The following is a 20,054-nucleotide window of genomic DNA, read 5'->3' as shown; positions in this document are numbered from 1 at the left end:
CAGACGCGCAGGCAGAAAAGGAGCAGACAAGTGGGCAAGCAGCAGAGCTCGCAGACGAGCAGGAAAGAAGCAAAAGAAAAAAGTGCTGCCCGAGGCGGTTCACAGAGAAAGAGACGCATCTCGAAAAAACCAAGGAGGGAAAAGGAGCGTTATTCACTCCTCTACATTCAGGTGTACGCACACCCACACCCACATGCATGCCTCCATGCCATACACACTGGAAACATTTAGGAAATGCCTGCTTGTATAGGGTGCGACTGCAGAGAAAACTCAGCGGCAAGGAGATGGGATTGCGGGGGCAGAAGAGAAAGAAGGGGGAGACAAGTGCAACAGAGAAGAACAGAGAGAGCACACACACCCCCTATGGCAAACTGCTGCTATACCGCACCCAAAGCTGCAGTCTCTGAAAGACGGCCAAGGCGAACAAAATCCGCAGCGACCTGCAGCTTCGCCGCAGGAACGGCTGAGGCAATAGCGAAGAGGGCTAATAGAGTAGCCGAATGAACGCTGCAACAAAAACATCATTCAGTCGCCCCCCGCTCCACAAGAAAACAGGCACATCAAAACGACAGGAATTCGCTACAATTTGCACACACATACACACACATACCTATACATACACACACATACCTATATATATGTTATAAATATACACCGCCTGTTCGGCCTCCTCGGTGCGCGTTTTATTAGCTAGCCAGCTGGCGAGCTCGCTCGCTAGCTAGCTCACGCGCCAGCTAGTTCAAAGCTACCTCAGCCCCGAACATTACTGTCAGCTACTTGAAACCGAGACTTACATTCCATAGGATACAACGGCCGTCCACCCATAACGCCGCCATAGACTCCTCAGCTTCTGTCTGGCCTGAAAGGCACAGGCATACCCCCACAGCTGAGCATAGAAGGCATGGCGGAAGGAGCTTTCCAAGTGGCAAGGGGGGAGCAGACAACATAAACGAGAAGACAGGGAAGGAGGCCTCCTAGACAAAAGCAGAGAGAGAGAAAGAGAGACAGAAAAGGAGAGAGAGAAAGAGAGAAAGAAAGGGAGAGATAGAGAGAGAGGGATAGAGAGAGAGAGATAGACAGACAGACAGACAGACAGACAAAAATAGAGAGAGAAAGAAAGAGAGAGAGAAAGAGAGACAGACAGAAAGAGACAGACAGACAGAAAGAGAGGCACATCCATACATCCATACACAGAAGAAAACGCTCTTTGGTCTGTCGGTAATAGCGGTATGCATGCATGAGACATTGGTGGAAGCAGTAATACTCGGAAGCATTTGTAGCGGCACCGACAAGCATGCATGCAGCAAGACACACAAAAATCATGGTCCAAGAGACTGCGAAGGCTGACGCACCCCCGTGGTGGCTGCTGCAAGATGAACTCGTTGCTGCTGCAACAGCAAGACAACTGCAGCTAGGCGTCTTCTTCGCCGCTCTGCCCATATAATACGCTTTTCCTGAAGCGCAGAGTGCTGCTGCTGCAGCTGTCGCCGCAGCTGCTGCTGCTGCAGCCGCAGCCGCTGTCCAAGGCGCTTCAGCGCGAGTTGCTGCCTCTGCCGCAGCCGCTTCCCCTTCATATGCAGAGACCCCTTCTGCTGCTGCATCTGCTGCTGCAGCTGCTGCTGCAGCTGCTGCTGCCCGTGTCGCCTCAGACTCTGCCGCAAACGGTGCAGCAGCTCCAGCGCATGCAGCGGCACAGCGGCCAGCAAGTTCTTCATTCTATGGAAGCGAGAACACCTTTGCTGCTGCCGCTTCAGCTCGCATAGCCACAGATACTGCAAGCGCTGCTTCTGCCGGCGCATGCCTACCCAGTGCGGCGAGTTTCTTATGGCAGTTGCAGAAGGAATGCCAAATCTGCCGCTGCTGCTGCGACTGTTGGAGCTGGAGGAAGCCCCTCTGGACGGGCTAGACTTTGCAACAGTTTCCCCCCCCCTGCTGCTGCTGCTGCTACTATTGCTGCTACTATTGCTGCTACTGCTACTATTGCTGCTACTGGTACTATTGCTGCTACTGCTACTACTGCTGCTACTGCTACTACTGCTGCTGCTCATAGGCCGTTCGCCTGAGCTGAGTGGCGGAGCGAACGACCGCTTTGAGGGAATTCTGCAGGCTCTTCCACAGCAAAGGTTCTCGAAATTTCCCCCCTGTGCGCAGCGCAACGGCTGCCTCGCCAAAGAAGGCACCTGCCATGGCAGCCTGCAATCCTGCCGCTGCTGGCAAAGCCTCTGGAGCTGCCGCTGCCTCTGCTGCTGCGCCTCACAGGAGCGTGTGAAAGACTCACACTCCCGAGGAGAGGGGACGCTGCCGAAGCGCGACGATGCCTCTTTCCCAAAGAAGTCTCCATGCAGCCTCCACCCTCCCAGCCGCCCTCCTGCGCTCGCTGCGCTGGCAAGCCACCGCTGCTGGCGTGTGCTGTCGCTCCGAAGGGAAGCAAAAATAGACGGGGCCTCTAACAGGCAAAGTTTTTGCAGAGGGGAGCAGTGCCGGCTGCCCATGATTGCTCAGGCGTGCAGCATCTCGCGAAGACGGGTAGCTAAAGGATTGCAGCCGCCGTCAGCACATCGAAGTGTGCGTGTGGCTTTCCGATGAAACACGTGCCCAGGACGCTTCGCCACTTGGCATGCGCTGGCTGCCTCAGCCCAAAGGCAGGCGAAGACCTTCTCTCTCGGGAAGCAGCGAGCGGCAGACAGGCAGCTAGAAGAAACACTCCTGATTCGCAGAGAGCTAGAGGAAACACTCCTGAACCACAGAGAGCTAGAAGAAGCACTCCTGATTCGCAGAGAGCTAGAAGAAGTTTGCTGCCGCAGTCCTCGCCGGATGTGCTCGCAAGACAGTCGGGGAGATGGCGCAGAAAAAGCAGCAGGAAGCGCGGCTCACATTAATGGAGGAACTCTCCTGTCGCTTTGCCACACGCCAGTGCTGCAAAAGCCCGTTACAAAGGCCGGTGTACGACAGCGAGCCGCCCTTCCTGCAGTCGCAGTGTCTACCGTAACGCAGAAGACCCCCCGAAGCGTATGGCAGGCACACACATGCGCCGAATGGAGGAGAGTGTTAGAGCACCTTGCCCATACAGAGCCCGATAATTCACATGCAAAGATATAAAAATCAACATCAGGAAGGAAAACCTGGGGCTTCTCTACTCGATTCGAAGGTCTAAGGCGCCACTCGAAGTCCCCATGGTGCGGAAGCTGAGTGCGCGCACGCAGGCGCATCCCATGCAGCCTCCTCTCGACCTGTCGACATCACTCCCAGTCTTAAACTGGAAACACATGAACATGCGTATTCGCGTTTAGAAACACCTTGCTGATACACTTTACGTGCGTGCTACGCATTTCGTTGGACCTCGAATTTCTAAAAATGCTGGCCAGCAAACTGGGCATCGAGCAGGTGGCGGATCAGGTCAGCGGGGCGTAAATAGGCTCTATTGTGCGTGTTCTGGTAGATGTGTTTCCTTTTTTTATGATTCTGCATGCATTTAGTGCTGTGCCTTTGCTGGACTTTCGGCGGTACCGAGTGGTCCGGTGTCGTCTGGTTGCAGAGGTGCTTGAGACAGCACACGCGAGGCTGCTGCAGGCCCTCGAAATTACCGTATTTCCTTGCTTTTTTCATGCTGAGTCGTATATCCTCGCGAGTGGATGCTATTTGCAAGAAGTTCTGTCGTTGGGTGTACGTCGAAACGTTTTGGAAGGGGACGTTATCGCCAGCCGATTTGCCAGTGCGCTCCCCGTGTGACGTGAATTTGCACAGCCAGTTTCTTGTGGCGAATGAATGCAGTCGGTCCCTTAGGGCGCCCGCCGCTAGGCCTGTGCGATTCTGAAGTTTTCTGGTGCTTGCTGTGCGAAAGCTGGCCGCTCTGTTGGTCTTCCCTTACCGCCTGTGTGTGAAAGTAGCTCATGGGTACTTGCTTTTTACCTTGCCCCTGTGGCCGTAATATGTTTGTCGAGTGTATTTAAAGATATGCCTTTTATCATATGATGAGGTGTTTCTGTCGAATGCAGTTTGTAATTTCTGAAATGCGGGCAGTTAGCTGGGGGCGCCGTGTTTGCTCTTCGTGTTTCCAGCGTGTAGCAGTGCATTTGCATGGTCTCTAGGAGGCCTCCCCTTTGGAGGCTACAAAACCAAGCAGTTGAGAGGTAGAAATACAGAGAAAAAGCCGTGGCGGAGCACTTTCTGGGTTCGCATTCTTGTTTGTTCACGATGTTGCTCGGTGCGCTCTCTTTCTGTGCAGCTAAGCGGGAAGCGCGTCTTGATGCGCGTGGACTTCAATGTACCGCTGAAGGAAGGCAAGGTAGCGGATGCCACGCGTGTGGCTGCAACAATCCCCACCATCAAGTTCGCGTTGAATCACGATGCCAAAGCCGTCATTCTCCTATCTCACTGTGGGCGACCTGATGGTCGTGTTCAGCCGAAATACAGCCTCAAACCAGTCGTTCCAGTTCTAGAGGACTATCTCAGGAAGCACGGGCTCAACAACAAGGTCTCCTTCGTGGAGGACTGCGTCGGCGCTCAGGCTGAGCAGGCTGCTGCCAACGCCAAGGATGGCGAGGTGCTGCTGCTAGAGAACCTCCGTTTCCACGTTGAAGAAGAAGGTAAAGGGGAAGATGAGGGCGGCAACAAGGTGAAGGCTGACGCGGGGCGTGTTGATGAATTCCGCGCAGGACTCACCAAGTAAAATATCACGCTCTTGCGCTCTTGGTTGGCCGCATGCACCGGGGCGGAAAGCATTTCTTTTTCCGGAATTTTCTTCTGCCGCTTCACACGAAAGTTAGGCAGCCGTCTTGTGTAGCAGATACCTACTGTGACGGTCTACACGGTGCTGCGCATTATGTTGGCCTTGCTAGTGCATATATACATGGGTAGATTTAGGAATGCATGGATGCTTTCGTAAAATACGGGTGCGCGGGGAGGGAAGCAGGGAGGAAGGGAGAGAGGGAGGAAGGGAGAGAGGGAGGAAGGCAGAGAGAGAGAGATGGTGCATTCGAAGTGGGCTTCGTATGCATGCGCATCTGGCTGTTGCTTCGCGCCAAGCCTGCTTCTTGATGTGTGTTTTTGTGCGTGGCCGATCGGCTGCCCTTCAGGCTTGGAGATATCTTCATAAACGATGCTTTCGGTACAGCCCATCGTGCGCATGCCTCCATGGTCGGTGTAAACCTTCCCGTCCGCGCAGCTGGTCTTCTCATGAAGAAGGAGCTCGATTACTTTTCGAAGGCTTTGGAAGCGCCTCAGAAGCCCTTCCTCGCCATTCTCGGAGGCGCGAAGGTCAAGGATAAGATCCAACTCATCAAGAATCTTTTGAATAAGTCCGTGTGCCCCTGCTTGTCATGTCGCCTCACGGTGCCTTTCTCCCTTCAACGGCGTATGGGGGGAGATGGAAAGGGGGGGAAGAGGTGGTGGAAACGGGATGCAAGAGGGAGGGGAGGTGGAAAGGGGGGGGAAGTTGCTGCTGTCCAGCGGCAACGACCTTCAGCCCTTGCGTCTTTTGGCGTATGTGCGGCAACGTGAAGTTTCCTGACAACATGCGCCTTTTGTGTGCGTGAGCGTTTTGCATGTGTGGAGTTTTCCGTGTGGTGGTGCACATGTGCTGCATGTGCATGCGCGAATAGCGAATGCTTCGCGCCTGAAGGTGTAAAAATCCAGGCTTGAACAGGCGTTGTTTGGCGGGCGGCTCTTATACTTTGTGTAAAAGGTGTATTCAGCGCTTGTGCGGGGATAGGGCTCTGCGACTGTGGCATCTGGGTGTGGTGTACTCGCCACTTACGCCGCTTACGCGGGGGTCACTGCATGCGTCTTATTCGTGCGCGGCACAGGGTGGAGCTGATGATCATCGGAGGCGGCATGGCGTTCACCTTCAAGAAAACGCTTGAGAATATGAAGATTGGTAACTCGCTGTTCGATGAAGACGGCTCCAAGATTGTCGAGGACATCATGAAGGAGGCCAAGGCAAAGAACGTTGAGGTGCTCCTTCCCGTCGATTTTGTCTGCGGCGATAAATTCGCAGCCGACGCGAAAACGCAGATCTGTGATGACAAGACCGGCGTTCCAGACGGCTGGATGGGGCTGGACGTTGGACCCAAGACCGTACAGCTTGCAAAAGAGGTGAGTGATGATTGAAATAAAAGTGTGTCTGTCGCTTAGGGCAGCTGGCTATCATGTATATGTATTTGAAAGTTTGTGTGTAATTATGGATATATATATATGTATATATGTATATATGGATGTATATATACATATGTATATGTACATATATACATCTATGGATATATATGTATATATACATATATGTATGCACACATATACATGTGCATATACAAGACAAGGAAGAGGGCAGCCCTGTGAAAGGCACTTGACATGTTTCCGGAGGTCTTGACAAGGTCTGGCTTGGCGTGATGCGGCTGCCAGGATTTTTGAACCTATATTTTTTAGTTAAAGCAATTCCCTTTATGGTTTGTGAGGCAAGGGGAGTGTGCAGGGAACACCCGATTCGACCAGGAGCAGATTTGTGTGGCGACCCCTGTCGGCCACATTCCTTGTTTTAACTGCTTCAGATGATTATGAGAGCCAAGACGATAGTGTGGAATGGCCCCCCTGGTGTCTTCGAGATGCAAGCTTTCGCCAAAGGCTCTACCGCCTTTGCGGACGCAGTAGCCCAGGCTACGGCTGGCGGTGCAATTTCCATTGTTGGTGGTGGTGACACGGCATCCCTAGTCGAGAAATCCGGCATGGCGTGTAAGATGAGCCATGTTTCAACCGGAGGAGGGGCTTCTCTCGAGCTCTTGGAGGGCAAGGAGCTCCCTGGTGTGGCTGCTCTGTCCAGCAAGTAGACGTGCACTGTCCACTATCGCCATGCAGGTCCCCTCGCTTCCAGCGGGGGTGCACGTCCGGGGGGCTAAGCCGGTGTCGAGAGAGGCACTGCATGATTTGTTGGAATGGGGTGATGCCAGTGCCATTCAACCTAACTGAACGGTGCCCCCCGTTTTTATGCACTGCAAAGGGGATGCATGCCCTCAGAAGGCGCTACTTTTCATGAATCTAGAGTTAGAAAGCGGAGTTGCGCGCGTAGACAAATCTATATATACAATCTCGGAAGCATGTCCGCAGCAGAACATCCAGAGGTCTCGCAGGGAAACGGATGTGTAGGGGATTCTAAAGAGAGGGAGACGAGTGTGTACACACATGGGATACGTTTCGTGGGGAAAAGTTTGTGATAGAGCTTCTATCTAGTCCATGGACTCTATGTACTGTGCCCTATAGTATCATTCATCCACCCATAGGGGGCCCCTCGGGGCAAGCGAAATTGCATCCTAGGCAAACCGTGCAGCCCCAAACGTGCAAGAAATCATGAGCTTCTCGTCACCCTGGAACTGAAGAAGTGTTGTGCATCTTTGCCTTTCTTGGAGTGTACGCAGACACCAGCTGCTGTCTGTTTTAGCAACCAAGATGTCTTGGGAGCGCGTAGGACTGCAGGCTGTCACGAATCGTTGTGCCCGCGCCCGTGCGGGAAGGTGCGGTGGATAAAGCGGTTCAGAGAAGCTTCCCTCTCACCAGTCATTTAGCATGAGTACGGGGCCACCTGCTTCCAGGATACAGAAGCATGCATGTTAGAACGCAGGCATACTCACAGGGCGATATTAACAGATGTGCTACCGACACGCATGGGGGGCAATGGGGTGTTGAAAACGTTTCTCGACTTTACCGAATCTATTTAGAAGGCAAGCGCTCTTTGTATTTGTTATGACACACATTAGGGATGTTAATGCGTTGCATGGATGCTCGAACAAAATCAAGTTGAACTGCAGATGCGCACTTCATGGACTACACTAGCTATGGCGGATTGTCTAGCAAGCTTCCGTCGACTCGACTTCCTTCCACTGTAGTAGCAAAAGCGCGTGATGCGCTCCCTTCTCCTCTGCCAAACTTGTCTTGGAAATCCCTTGCAGGGGCCCCCATCGCATGATGGGGCCCCCCGGCATCATGGGGAGAGGGGGCCCCTCGCAGATGAAGCGAAGGAGCCGGAGGATACAAGGCCTCTGAGTAGCTCACGAAAATTCACGTTCTTGTGAATTAATCGTGTATTCTGTGTTCCGTAAGATGGGGGTGCTCTGACTACCTGAATATCCACGGCTTCCTCCTCCCTTGCATCCCGTGCACAGAGGAATGGTGCCTGTTTTTTTTCGAAATCGTGACCCCCGAGCTCGCATTGATGACGTAGCGCTGTTTTCTGCTGGCAAAATTTATTTTTTGAGTTCTCGAAAGCTGTTAAGCTTCATCAAGTGTCGCGTCATAGGGCCCCCTGCCGACCAGTTCGGAGAGGAGGTTCCAGTTTGACTGCACTGCACAGGCAGACTGACTGCTGCCGCACGCAGGACAAAGGATCACCTATATACATCATCCATCCTTGCCCAACAGAGCGCCTTCACAATGCCAAAGGGAGCCATACACGTGAGTTGCCTTCTTGTGTGCACCTCTTCCGGTTCATCCGTCGTTCCCTACGGTCAGCACTCTCTTGCTCTCTTTTAAGTGTAAATTGTGCGCCTCTCAGCTGGCTATATACAATCGGTGTCAACTTCCCCGGAATGACCCGCTGGATGTGCACTTCAAGGGTTTTCGTGTGTTTGTCGTACATGAGCTGCGCATTGTCACAAGCTGCCAATTCGCATGTTCATGCATCAGCCTACCGAGCAGCCGACGCCGTCTGCGCAAGCTCTGGTCTCCCCAGTCAGTTACATGCGCCTGCATGCATTGCCGCATACGGCTCTATGCGCATCCATTCATGCCGCCTGCTTTTTTTCACAGTACACAGGCACGAACTTCTCCCGCCTCCGACGTTTAGATGTTGTAAGCCGCGTCCGAGCTCTCACGCACCAGCGGATGATGCAACGGCCTCAATGGCTGACATATGCGGAAAGAGCCCCTCCGCTTGAGCTGAGCTCTTTGCACCTCAAATGCAGGAGAGTCCAGTAAGGACGCCAACACCTATTTTTGTCCCTAGAGCATGCCCTGCCTAGTCCATACACGCTAGCGCATGTGGTGTGGGTGGCTGATAAAATTCTTCTTCTACCGCTACCCACCTCTCCGCGCTTTTAAGGGGTCTTTCTCTTGGTGTTTTTTGTCCACGGCGGATCATCACTGCTTCCCATATACATATATATATGTATATATGTATATACTTCTGTTTGTACGTATTATACATTTAAAAACAGGCAACAAGGGGGGGGGGAGGGAGGAGGGAGGAAAGGGGAGAAGGGTCGAGGAGAGCATGAGGGCCTCCTGGGAGGTGTGCGTCTCGATGGCGTCGAAATCAGTTTTCTTCTCCTCAAGTCGCCCCTTGTCGAATCCTTCACTAAATGCATGCCGCGGTCGCATGTTGAGGGGTGTTTGGCTCGTGTTCTAGGCAGTGCAGTGTGTGCATCCAGTCATCGGCCCATGGGAGCTTCCTTCCCCATTGCTGGTATTTGTTTTTATGTATTTGCTCTTTATCATGCAGCAACACATACCTCGCGCTAACCCGCGAGCTCCTCCAGAAGTATCCGGATGTGAGGTTTCAAGACTGTTTTGTCGAGGGCAACGATCCGGTCAAAGGTCAGTCTAGACTCTTGTGGCTGTTGCCACCAGTGAAATCAATTAAAGCGACGCGCGAGGAAGCGAACTTTGATGACGCTGACAGGGGGCCCTTGTGCCCTGATTGGGGGCCATTGCATCTTCCTCTACCTTTAGTGTATGTATGTATGCGTAGCTAACTCTCTCCCTAGATATGTATAAAGATGTGCCTCTGTATATATATATATTCCTATATCCCTATATTGACACTAGTGGATGTATTTAGGCAAAGCTCTCTATACGTGTGTGTATATGTACATATCTACTGACAAACACACATGTACAGATCTGCAGGTCGCCGCTGCACTCAAGTGGCCATCGTATGACACCACGCAGTAACTGCGGCTGCTGTGGTGGAGTGCGGCTTCTTTTTGCTGTCCTGTATGGCACGCGAACGTTTGCATTTCGCTGGCAAGAAGGCGTCGTAACCTAAGGCAAGACGCCGCCTCCTCCGCGAGGTAGACGCTGCAGTGGGAATCTGCATGCTTGCGTGTGCTCAGGACTGGACACTTTCCGAGCTGACCATCCAGCCATGCAGTTTGTTGCCTTGCAGCTACGACTGATGAATCAGGGAGTTCCTAAAGCTGCTGCCTTCAAGAAGGTACGACAAAGAGTAATTTGGTTTCTAGGTTGCCGCGGTTCTCGAAGAGCCTCGGCATGCGAAGCGATGCGAAGGCTACATATAAATACATCTATATATATACAAATATATATACATACCTGGTTGTGTGGATGGCACTTGCGTCGCTATAGTGACAAGGGCAGACGGACAGGATGAGCCTCTGTTTGCAAGGGCCTTTGAGAACATTTTCCTTATGCAGCACCTCTTCAGCTTGCTGCAGTGGCATTTTCGTGCAGTCCTAAGACACGCCGCGCACGCCTCGGTTGCGTGCGCAGCTTGTCTTAAGGGTTCAGGAGTATCGAAAAGTGTGCGAGCATGTCCAGTTCCATGGAGTGCCAACGAATCCATGCCACTTTTACGTTGCGTGATGTTAGGCAGAGGAAGCATTTCGTGAGCGGCGTGCTGCACTGGAGAGGAGTCAGAAGGTGCACATGGCCTCGGCGATCGCTGCTGCAGCTGCTCTAGATCCTGCAGCAGCGGCAGGAGCAGCAATGCCAGCAAGCAGTGCTCCGCTGTCTACTGCGGAGGGCATCGGCTCGGTACAGCCCATGTTTACTTCGGGAGGCGCCTACTGGCAGGTTCGTTAATTTCACACAGGGAAGCGCATTAGATCGTGTGGCCGTGTGTGCACCATGCGTGCATGCAAAGGAGGGATGGAGGGCAAGGAAGGGCAGGGCCTGTGAAGGCAGGTGTCTTGCGCCGCTTGCTCCGTGTGCTCCCGCTTTTGACTTCTGCATTCGCCAGCTCAAACCGAACCATAGAGAAGGGAAGAGTTCTCAGTCTAGCACAAACTGTTAACGGGGTGACAACAGACGGAGAACATGGTCCTGACCCCTCGTAGCTTGCTGCGTCTGTGAAAGTATTCTCTGCTGGCCTTTCCCGCTATGACCCTTTTGGCTGTATGTATATGCGTACTGCGGGAGGGAGGGAAGGGGGCAAGAAAGGCTGTATGCTCCTATTTAGCGGTACTGCCTCGCCCTTCTCTGAGCAGCGCATCGTTTCGAAAGAGCCACCCAACACCAGCGAAGCGAGAGAACCGCTTCCACGCAGCAACAGGCGCACACTGCATGCTGCAACAAGAATCAGGGCAGGGCTGTGCTGTAAGCGCATTCGCGAAAGCGGAGGGGCATAACGCAGTCAGCCATGTGTGCACTACTAGTATTGTCATGAGTGCAGATGGAAATAGCACGTTCCCAAATGAAGCATCTTCTTCACATTCGTCGCGTCCTCCGGTGAGCGCAGGGTTCCTTATATGCGCCGAGTATAATGTGGCGTGCCCAGCTCTCCAGCTGTCACTGTCAGGCCTGCTGCTGTTTCTGTCGACGGTGCCGCTCACGCCTCTAGGGAGAGACGCACGACGTAGCTTGGACCGAAAAAGGGCAGTCTACCCATACAATATAGCCTGGCGTGCAGATGCAGACTGAGGACCCTTAGAAAATGCGCTTCTGTGTCGGTGTTGGCGTCCGTGCAGGCAGTTACGTGATCGCGCAGAACAGGCAAATCCGAATGATGCTTCTGAACACGATGCTTCGTCATCGTCAGCCTCTGCAGGGCCAAAACACCGGCGTTTTCCCTCTCTGCGTCAGCGTGCCTTCTCTGGATTAAGGCCAAGTTCTAGGCAGCCGCGCAGAGGCTCCGGGGATGTTGAGACGCTCCAGTATCCCTCTAGCATAAACACAGAGGGCGAGAGCCTCGATGCGGAGTTGGTGGGCAGTGAAGATAGCTGGCGATAGATAGGGTTCTTCTGGAGTTGCTTTTTGCGGTCCTCACCTCCCAAACAGTATTTCACGCTATGAATAGATTGCAGTTCTCGAGGCTGTAAATTGATGGAACTTTCCTGCTTGCCAGGGGAGGTGCCCCGATGCATGCCCATGGCGAGAGCTGCAAAAGGAGCGGTTTGACCTACATCTAGCTATGGCTGTCTGCGCGTCGATCGAAAAACAGTGGAGCAGTGAGGCCGCGTCTTAGGCATCTGTATATCGATTTCTCCCGTATGTGGATCTCTATGAGCACGCAAAGCAAGGCGACACGGGGGGAAGGAGCAACCGACTCCGCAACTTAGTAAAACTGTGTAGCAATTCCATGTGCTGTTGAACAAAATGGATCTATGAGCGCATCTGAGCATTGAACTCGACGCTGGTCTTTTAAAAAAGTGCATAAAACTAGATAAAACCCAACGCGAGCATTCACAGCAGAAAACGGCAAGAGCAAGCTTACAGAAACGTGCCCTCATGGCTCCCATTGGCAGAAAGAAAGGAACTTCAAGAGGTAGTCCGCTTTCTCGTAGGCGTGCTGAGGGTTTCTTGGCCCAAGAAAAACACACTCAGGCATTATGAGGGTCACGGGTCTTGGCGCCTCTATATAGGAACCCAAATGCACGGAATCTGAAAATAAAAGCAACGCAACAAGAGGCTCTTATTCCCCTTTGATTTGGCCGTTCGTTGCATCTGTGCTGGCCACATGGACAGCTCCAGGAAACGCAATTTACTTCTCCGGCCAGTTGTAGAGCCCGCTGACACCCGCAACTCTTCACCTCCTGTTTCTACTTCCTTCAAGGTTTATGTAGTGTTCCGCGGGGCATGACTGCGTGTCATACCCTGGGGTTCTGCCAGGCATGGCTTGGCACGAGTAAGCCACAGGAATAGCAATGCAACTTTCACGTTTCTCACTTCCACTTCCCATGAGAAAGCTGTATCTTGAAGCAGGGCGGACGGGGAAAGAATTAACGGTACGCTCCAAATATACTTCTCTTACAATGCCAGAGATTGCAGTATCCATAATGGTTTCTAGGAATACGTGACTGTGGGCTAATCTAGCCAGGGCGCGTACCGCCTTGTATGCTAAATCAGTAAAGTCTATGTATCTGTGTAAGGAGACCGCGCGTTTATTCAAACATTACCCCTTAGCTGTGATTCGCCTACCGGCGTTCTAAGGGTCTTAAACAAGCGATGCTATCATTTCCCACGATTTTTGTGAGTGTATCTCAAACCTACTCTTCATGGGCCATATACCAGTCCTTGAAGGACTCCGTAGGTATGTAACTGATTCCAGACTCAAAACAAGCTTAGCAGAGAGTTAGTGAGTGTTTCCCACCCGCTTTTCCTTTCTTCTGCCTGATCCCTTCAGAATTCCACGCACGAGGCGAGAGCGCAGCCAGGGTGTCGTAGCCGACCCTCTCAGCACTCGAAGCATCCACAGCTAATTGCGCATAGTATTTACTGCACACGAACGACATTGCATATTGTTGTATTACTTTTGCCCCTGTATAGCTTAGCCCGCTACACACCGGGGATGGAAAGTAGGAGGAGAGGACCTGCGCAGAAAATGTTAATTAATTCGTGCTTCAACTGTCGCGCATGTAGGGAATGCTCAACGTAAAGAAGAAGGACGAAGATGCGGGCATATAGGATGCCGTTCTAAGGTTCTGATTGTTGTCTGAATACTGTTAGTAGAGCAACGCAAACCACCTGTATTGAACGGTCATATGAAGGCTCTAAACCGATGGCAGATTGCTGCAGATATCTTAAAGACGACAGATTGCTATTAGAAGGCTCAAAAAATTTAAACCGCTACAAACAAGGAGCAACGTGTGGTACGCCAGCGGCTTTCAAGAGGCCTTCTCCACAATTAATGAAGTTATAGCGATAAACGTCCAAGACCGCCTGACTAGCGCTAAAGACCGCGTCCTTCTCAATACGCCAGCCGACTCTGGAAGGCGGAAGCAGCGCGGCTCCCTGTTCTAAACCTCAAGAATAAAATGTAATGAAGCCGACGTGCACGAGTATCAAATCTATAAATGGGCTTAATGGTCATGTGTTGCTACTTGGTGAATTGCACAATGATAGGTGCCCCCGAGAGAGATTGCAAGCGCATTCCCTCCAGGGCTGATAGTGCGACTTTGATCATAAGGTATATTTACCTTTCCACTCCATGATAACGGCTACATTCCTGCAATAAGGTGTACAAAGCTCTACAAAATAAGTTCCACCGATCAGGTGATAATACTTCGCTTTCACGGGATGGGATTTGATGGCAACGTCTAGCAAAGCAGAACAGGGCTACCGGCAAAGATCTCCATAATTCAAGACGCTTAGGCGTTTGTATGCAAGTGGCCTTTATAATGGATCATTTTTAAGACACAGTAGAGTGGTTGAACATTCTGATGTGAAAACATGCCGATTAGTTCTCAGCAAGCGGGGGTTCGGAGGATCTGAGCTCATGTTGCCCTTGGTATGCATATCGACCCCCGGACTCCCGTACACAACAGTCAGTGCAATAAGCGATTCACCACTAATCTTGGGGTGAAAAGTCGTTGTCATCATACTGAGTAAACTTGGTTAGAAAATATACATTCGTAGATGCAGCAGCGACAACGGCTATCAGAGGAACAAGCACTAAGCTACCTACTCCTTCCGTTGCGCTTACATCCGTAGCCACTCAGTCCATTCGTACAAAGAAAGTAGACGCCTGCGAAAGTTCCTTATAGCAGCAGCTACACCAACTTTTGCCTGTACACTACAAGGTGCATTGCTGTTTGGCTGTGCGTAAGACTGCTTCAAGACGGAGGGGACGAAGTGTGGTTAAAGTCCCTTAATAAAAAGCACAATAGCGTTGCGAAGTAATGCAAAAGAATCTTCGTATCTCAAGGCATCGAAATGCGTGACGCTGCCCAGAGAGTAGACGCACAGAGTAGCTGTGGACTAATGGCGACAGAAGTAAGCGCCACCTAAGGCCATTAGACTGAAGAGCTGAAGGGGCTCATGTCACTGAAGGTTGATGTGAAGGTGCAAGAACGTGCTTTCCAGTGAGTCTCCCTCGAATAATCGATGGGAATCCACCCGTGCAAGTGGCCGTGAATGCACAGTGGCAATCCCGATGTCCATCATTACCGTAAAAGCTTGGTGCGACATGCCCAGTATGTAGAAAAGGAAGGCATAATTTGGTTACGTCTGATGCCCGCAGCTCTTCTAACTTGAGCAGGCACGCAAGGGTAAAGAATGGAGTAAGTCTGGTGCTGTTGCGACACCGCAAGCTATGGGGCACCCCACTTATTCTACAAGCTTTATATCAACCGTGACTGACACCGAGATCAGGGAGGGCTCCATCTGAGGCGCAAGGACGCGAACGTCTGAAAAGACGCAATCCTTGTATGCATGAGTGGTCGTCGCAGTTTGCCAATCTGGGTTACTCTCATTCGAAGTATACGCAAGGGTTGTCAACGTGTCTGCGTCCCTGTGAATCAGGACAATACAAGGACCATTTCTTAACAGATTCTGATTGTCGAAGTCGAGATCTTCGTCGTTATACTGGCTGTGAGGCACCTCCGGTTCCTCACTGAAATCGAGGAAGACTGCGTAGCACGAGCCAAGTTTCAATGTAACCTTCCCAGAACTTTGATCCTTCAAAAATAGCTTGATGGTAGTGTCCGGTCCGAATGTATACTTGGCTATCTCTTCAGGAGCAGTGGTGCCGCCGCCTCCACCCCCAGCAACTGCGTATCAACACACAGAGGCAAATGGTCATGCCACGGTGTGCGTATGTGGGAGAGAAAGAGCAACAGCGCAAAGTATAGCACCACGATGCTCGGAGTTTCAAGGCAGCACCTTGACTACCGCGGGTTCAACAGTGTTTTCTATCTGCAAAAAAGACACTTCCATGCTAAAACCGTTCCCCACCTTCAGCACAGTCATATCCGCTGCCAAAGTAGCCCTCATTACATGTGCAAGTGGGAAGCTGGCCTATGCCTTCGCTGCATGTGGCGTGTTCATGACAAGGCGCCTCTCCATCTGTGCATGTGTCGATTGCTGCGGGACCACATATTGGCAATCAAAGGCAGTAGTCGACGCCAGCAAATAAGCATCCCCATATTGCACTAAAATTGTCTGAATAAAACCTGCGCCACTCATTCCATTGCGTAAAGGCTTCGCGGCGTGTGAATGAAAGGTTTGCATGCAGATGGAGCTACTACCTACGCTCGCATTCGTGACCGTCGCCGCTGAAGAAGGGTGCACACATGCACTCGGTAAATCTCCCAGGTTGCTGTGCACAAAATGCGTTTTTTCCGCACTCAAGTTTGGCCTCTTTGCAGTCCACAACCTCTGCAGAAAGACGGGAAAACAAAGCCACAGCGAATTTTGGGAGCATGACTGGCTTAAAGCAATTGAACGTTTGGCGGTAGATGCAGTATCCTCGTGGCTATAGACTTTGTCCTGCTTCTCTTCATGAATGGCACGCTTGTCGAGGCTTACCAACGCATTCATTGTTCATAAAGAACTGCCCGTTAGAGCAGCAGCTTTCATCAGTGCACTCTGAAGTCCTAGCCAGGGCTGTACAACCATAAAGCATCCGTGCGCATCACCTTGTCACTTCCTACTTTGCAGGTATGGGGCATCAATGAGTACTCAGAGATGCTTCTTGTGGAGAGTGAACTAAGCAGCAGCGTCAAAGTGGTGGTGTTCCCCTATCAAAGCAGGCATATGGGCACATTCGGAAGCTTAGTGGGGGGTATCACGTCCGCAGGTGCGTACGTGCACAGGTTTGGCCGTAGCCGTAAAACCCTTCGTTGCATGTGCACGAGGGCATGCTGCCAAGGCCATCAGAGCAAGTGGCGTTCTGGTCGCAGCTGTTCGTTGTGCCGCAAGCATCCGTAGCTGCACGCCCCGAAAAATAAGGAAAGGCAGTTCAGTACTGGTGGCCACCGAATCACTGTGCTACTGACGACTGATTTCCAATTCTGCATTTGATTCGTTCCTTTATGAGACCATTGTTGGTACTGGGAAAGAGAAGCGGATGACGATTTCGAGCATCAACACGGGTTATAGGATGCATACTGATGCGTACCAACACATTCGCTCCCCTGCCAGCTGTAGAATTCCGGGCAAGTACACTGCTGCGTGGTGCCAGCGCATATTTGCCCACCAGAGCAGTCATGGTTGGTGGTACATGCTTCTGCTGAGAATAGTGCAAAGATAGGCAGGAACACATTCTTTCAGAGTGGAAAAGTGGGGTTCCCCATCAGTAATTGGCAGGAGAACACTGAATGCCACTCTACTGAGCTCCTACACTGCAATCAGCTCGAGACATTGGTTCACTTATGGGCCAAGTATACAGCTTCCTCCACTTTACCTGGTGGCAGTCTAGCACTAGAATACCATTGACTTCCTTACCTCTTGCGAGGTGTTGGAGCATCGCAACGCTACCAGCGGGCCTGTGAAGTTCCAAGTCTGGGTGGCGAGGCAGAAAGCGTATGGACTGCAGTGTCCCACCTGCCAAGCAAAGGCAATATCTCATTGCAGCGGTGCCACCGAATTTCGCTCAATGAAGGGAAGTTATATGCGTACTGTTGGGGAAATTCTGTGTCTTATTCAGCAGGAAGGGGAGCGCCAGTAGACGTGCAACAATCTCACCCTCGACACAAAGTGGAGTCATCACAGTGAGAGTCAACAGAGTGGCTCTGAAGCCGGTGAAAGGTAAGCACGCCTTTCCACACCACATTTTGGTTGTCCTCCTGGTAAGCCGAATTGCGAATTAGGTGTCCTCACCGCCGATAGCCACCAGATAGCGCCAGCAATTAATTGCAGCGGATAAAATCTTGGAAAAATAACGCAGATGTCTCTGTTTTAGCCTGGCTTAGGAGAAATTGGAGATCGATTGCGAACAGCTAGTCGGCGTCGCCCAGGCTGGCAACCGTGGTTTGACACCGACCGCTTCACCAATATATTACAGGGAATGTCGGGAGAACTGGTTCGTGATTTCGAGCACAATAATGCTGCTAGAAAGGTTTCAGCTGCAGGCACGTCTGGCATGTACCCCACGGCTCGCCGTCCACTGGTTTCGGTGTGCCTGGGATCACCGCGTACTTGCGCCACAGCGGGTCCCTTCCACGTTCGCTACGGCTCCCGGTTCCCTTAACCTTACTTCAATGAGGGTAGTAGAAATTCAAAACCAGGAAACAGTAAAAAACACTGATACTAAGTGGGGTAAAGCTGCGTAGCACACTAGCTGCAGTCATATGTTTGAGGTCACGCATTTGCCCATACACCTGCAAGGGTCACCAGGCACGCACGACCCAGGGCTTAATTGCCGCAGCAGCTTGGTCACACGCAGCGTATCTACACTGCTGGATTTCTCACAGAAATTATTTTTTTCCAAGGTTTACTCTCGAACAGCTTGAGTACTCAGAAATCATCCAGGGTAAACCGTGTGCTGATTTCCAAGTCCAGATCATCGTATCGCTGGTTCACCAGTCTTTCAGGGTAAGTCTTGTGTGGAAGCTCCAGCAATGCAGTCTGCTCCCGCCTACTGCTGGTTTAGCGTTCTGTTGTTCTGGTCCAAGAAAAAGGACGCTGTGTGCGTGCTCTCCAATACAATTCATTGCGGTCGACATCCAAGTAGCTTGCACACACACTTCGCCATGGACACCCACTTTATGATTCTGTGCGCAGAAAACTGAGGGCGTTGTGTTTCAGTTCCGCGTCAATCAGGAGAACCTTCTTTAGTTTGGTCTACTGAAGAAGATGGGGCTCCATAGATACTGCATTTTGGCGCTTATGTGCGTGGCCTCGACAGCAGGGGTTAGCACACCTGACACCGCAGAGATTCCAGGCCCTGTTTCATTCGTGACGGATCTTCATATAGTAAAGGAAGGTACGTATCACCATTTACAGTACAAGGAGTTCGGCCCCCAGACCTAGAAGCTTAGGCATACGAGGTCTTTAAAAAATAAGAACGGCATATAGCGTAACACGTGCGATGTGGGATGCCTTTCATTCCTGTCTTCAGTTAAACTGGAGGCTTTCGCTCAGGGAGACCTTAGTAGCGGATCCAGTAAGCTCGGATCATGGACCCCACCAGGCTCCGAAAAATGGATTATAAAACAAGAAAAGTGCCTCGTAAACAAGGATGCATGGGCATTTGGCTGCGCCCCTGAAGATGAAGTAGTTGCCGGCTATCCGCGTGAGACGTTTTTCCTGTTCAATGCGGGAGCTGTGGAAATTCATCCTGAAAATTACGATTTGGTGGACATTTACTTTGAAGGGGCGCCAGGCGCCACCTTTACTGGTGTCGAATATTACTTCGAGACCCTCATGGAGCCCCAGTTCGCGTCTGCTACGTCTACAGAATACACGCAATTCATAGACAGTGGCCGAACAAAATTCGTAATGGCCATGTCCGGTGCGGAAAGGTTGATCCAGAGCCCCATAGAGGCTGTCTGTACATGGGAAAAGAGAGAGTGCTTGTTGGATGTGACCGACCTTTTCTACGAGTCCCCCGGAACGCTCCGGTCAACTCTAGACTTAAGCAAGATTGTAATCTTGGTAAATATTGTTCACAGGAATGTTGAAATTCCAGCACTGTCGTCTTCCACAAAGCTCCGCGTCAGCAAAAGTGAGTCGTTGCGAGCCATATAATTATATTGTGCACACCATGGTGTGACAATTTGGCGGCAGCGATACTTTCAGGGGTGATGCAGTGGACTTTCCTATGGCATATGACGGCTGTAAAGCTTTCAATATTTGTGTTGGTGTTGAAATTGCATTGCGAACATTTTTTTCACACTTGTGGAGACGGGATTTCGTGTTGCGCTTGCAGTTGAAACGGAAGGAGTGGAGCTGTGCAAATCGTTGCTCTCCGTTGAACCACGCACGTTTCGTTACACTTACTGTTGGAGGAGGTGTGACAACCTAAGGCGGGGTCAATGTCCCGGAAAATCTGGCAGCGCTCTTTTCGATTGCATGGTCAACATATTTACAATTACCGGCACCGCAGATTGCCTGTCAACAGGGTCGTCGTCTGCGTGTACAGACGACATCTGTGTATCCCAGGCTACGTGTACTAG

The 20,054-nt window shown here is 51.5% G+C and overlaps 2 protein-coding genes across 2 annotated transcripts; both read left to right on the top strand.

The window, feature by feature from the left end:
* The first annotated feature begins 3,354 nt into the window (after positions 1 to 3,354).
* Positions 3,355 to 6,818, top strand: LOC34619611 (phosphoglycerate kinase). The gene is made up of 5 exons (XM_026335877.1): positions 3,355 to 3,396; positions 4,226 to 4,665; positions 5,076 to 5,297; positions 5,805 to 6,093; positions 6,543 to 6,818. Exons 1-5 carry the CDS (start codon positions 3,355 to 3,357, stop codon positions 6,816 to 6,818), a joined length of 1,269 nt encoding a protein of 422 aa, XP_026191662.1.
* Positions 6,819 to 8,415: 1,597 nt separating this feature from the next.
* On the top strand, positions 8,416 to 11,949 carry LOC34619610. Its single transcript, XM_026335850.1, has 7 exons — positions 8,416 to 8,436; positions 8,791 to 8,954; positions 9,482 to 9,576; positions 10,095 to 10,195; positions 10,591 to 10,794; positions 11,393 to 11,448; positions 11,688 to 11,949. Exons 1-7 carry the CDS (start codon positions 8,416 to 8,418, stop codon positions 11,947 to 11,949), a joined length of 903 nt encoding a protein of 300 aa, XP_026191635.1.
* Positions 11,950 to 20,054: the final 8,105 nt, after the last annotated feature.

This window comes from Cyclospora cayetanensis, unplaced genomic scaffold (genome assembly GCF_002999335.1).
Source record: "Cyclospora cayetanensis isolate NF1_C8 unplaced genomic scaffold, CcayRef3 CcayRef3_contig_116, whole genome shotgun sequence".
Lineage (NCBI taxonomy): Eukaryota > Apicomplexa > Conoidasida > Eucoccidiorida > Eimeriidae > Cyclospora > Cyclospora cayetanensis.
This window is presented reverse-complemented; position numbering and strand designations above follow the sequence as displayed.

Excerpts from the sequence above, each read along its gene's own strand:
- LOC34619611 (XM_026335877.1), top strand. The coding sequence starts at position 3,355 with ATGCTGGCCAGCAAACTGGGCATCGAGCAGGTGGCGGATCAG. Across the intron at positions 5,298-5,804 it reads ATCAAGAATCTTTTGAATAA|GGTGGAGCTGATGATCATCG; the intron begins GTCCGTGTGCCC and ends TGCGCGGCACAG. Across the intron at positions 6,094-6,542 it reads CCGTACAGCTTGCAAAAGAG|ATGATTATGAGAGCCAAGAC; the intron begins GTGAGTGATGAT and ends TAACTGCTTCAG.
- LOC34619610 (XM_026335850.1), top strand. The coding sequence starts at position 8,416 with ATGCCAAAGGGAGCCATACAC. Across the intron at positions 8,955-9,481 it reads CTCAAATGCAGGAGAGTCCA|CAACACATACCTCGCGCTAA; the intron begins GTAAGGACGCCA and ends TTTATCATGCAG. Across the intron at positions 10,196-10,590 it reads AAGCTGCTGCCTTCAAGAAG|GCAGAGGAAGCATTTCGTGA; the intron begins GTACGACAAAGA and ends GCGTGATGTTAG.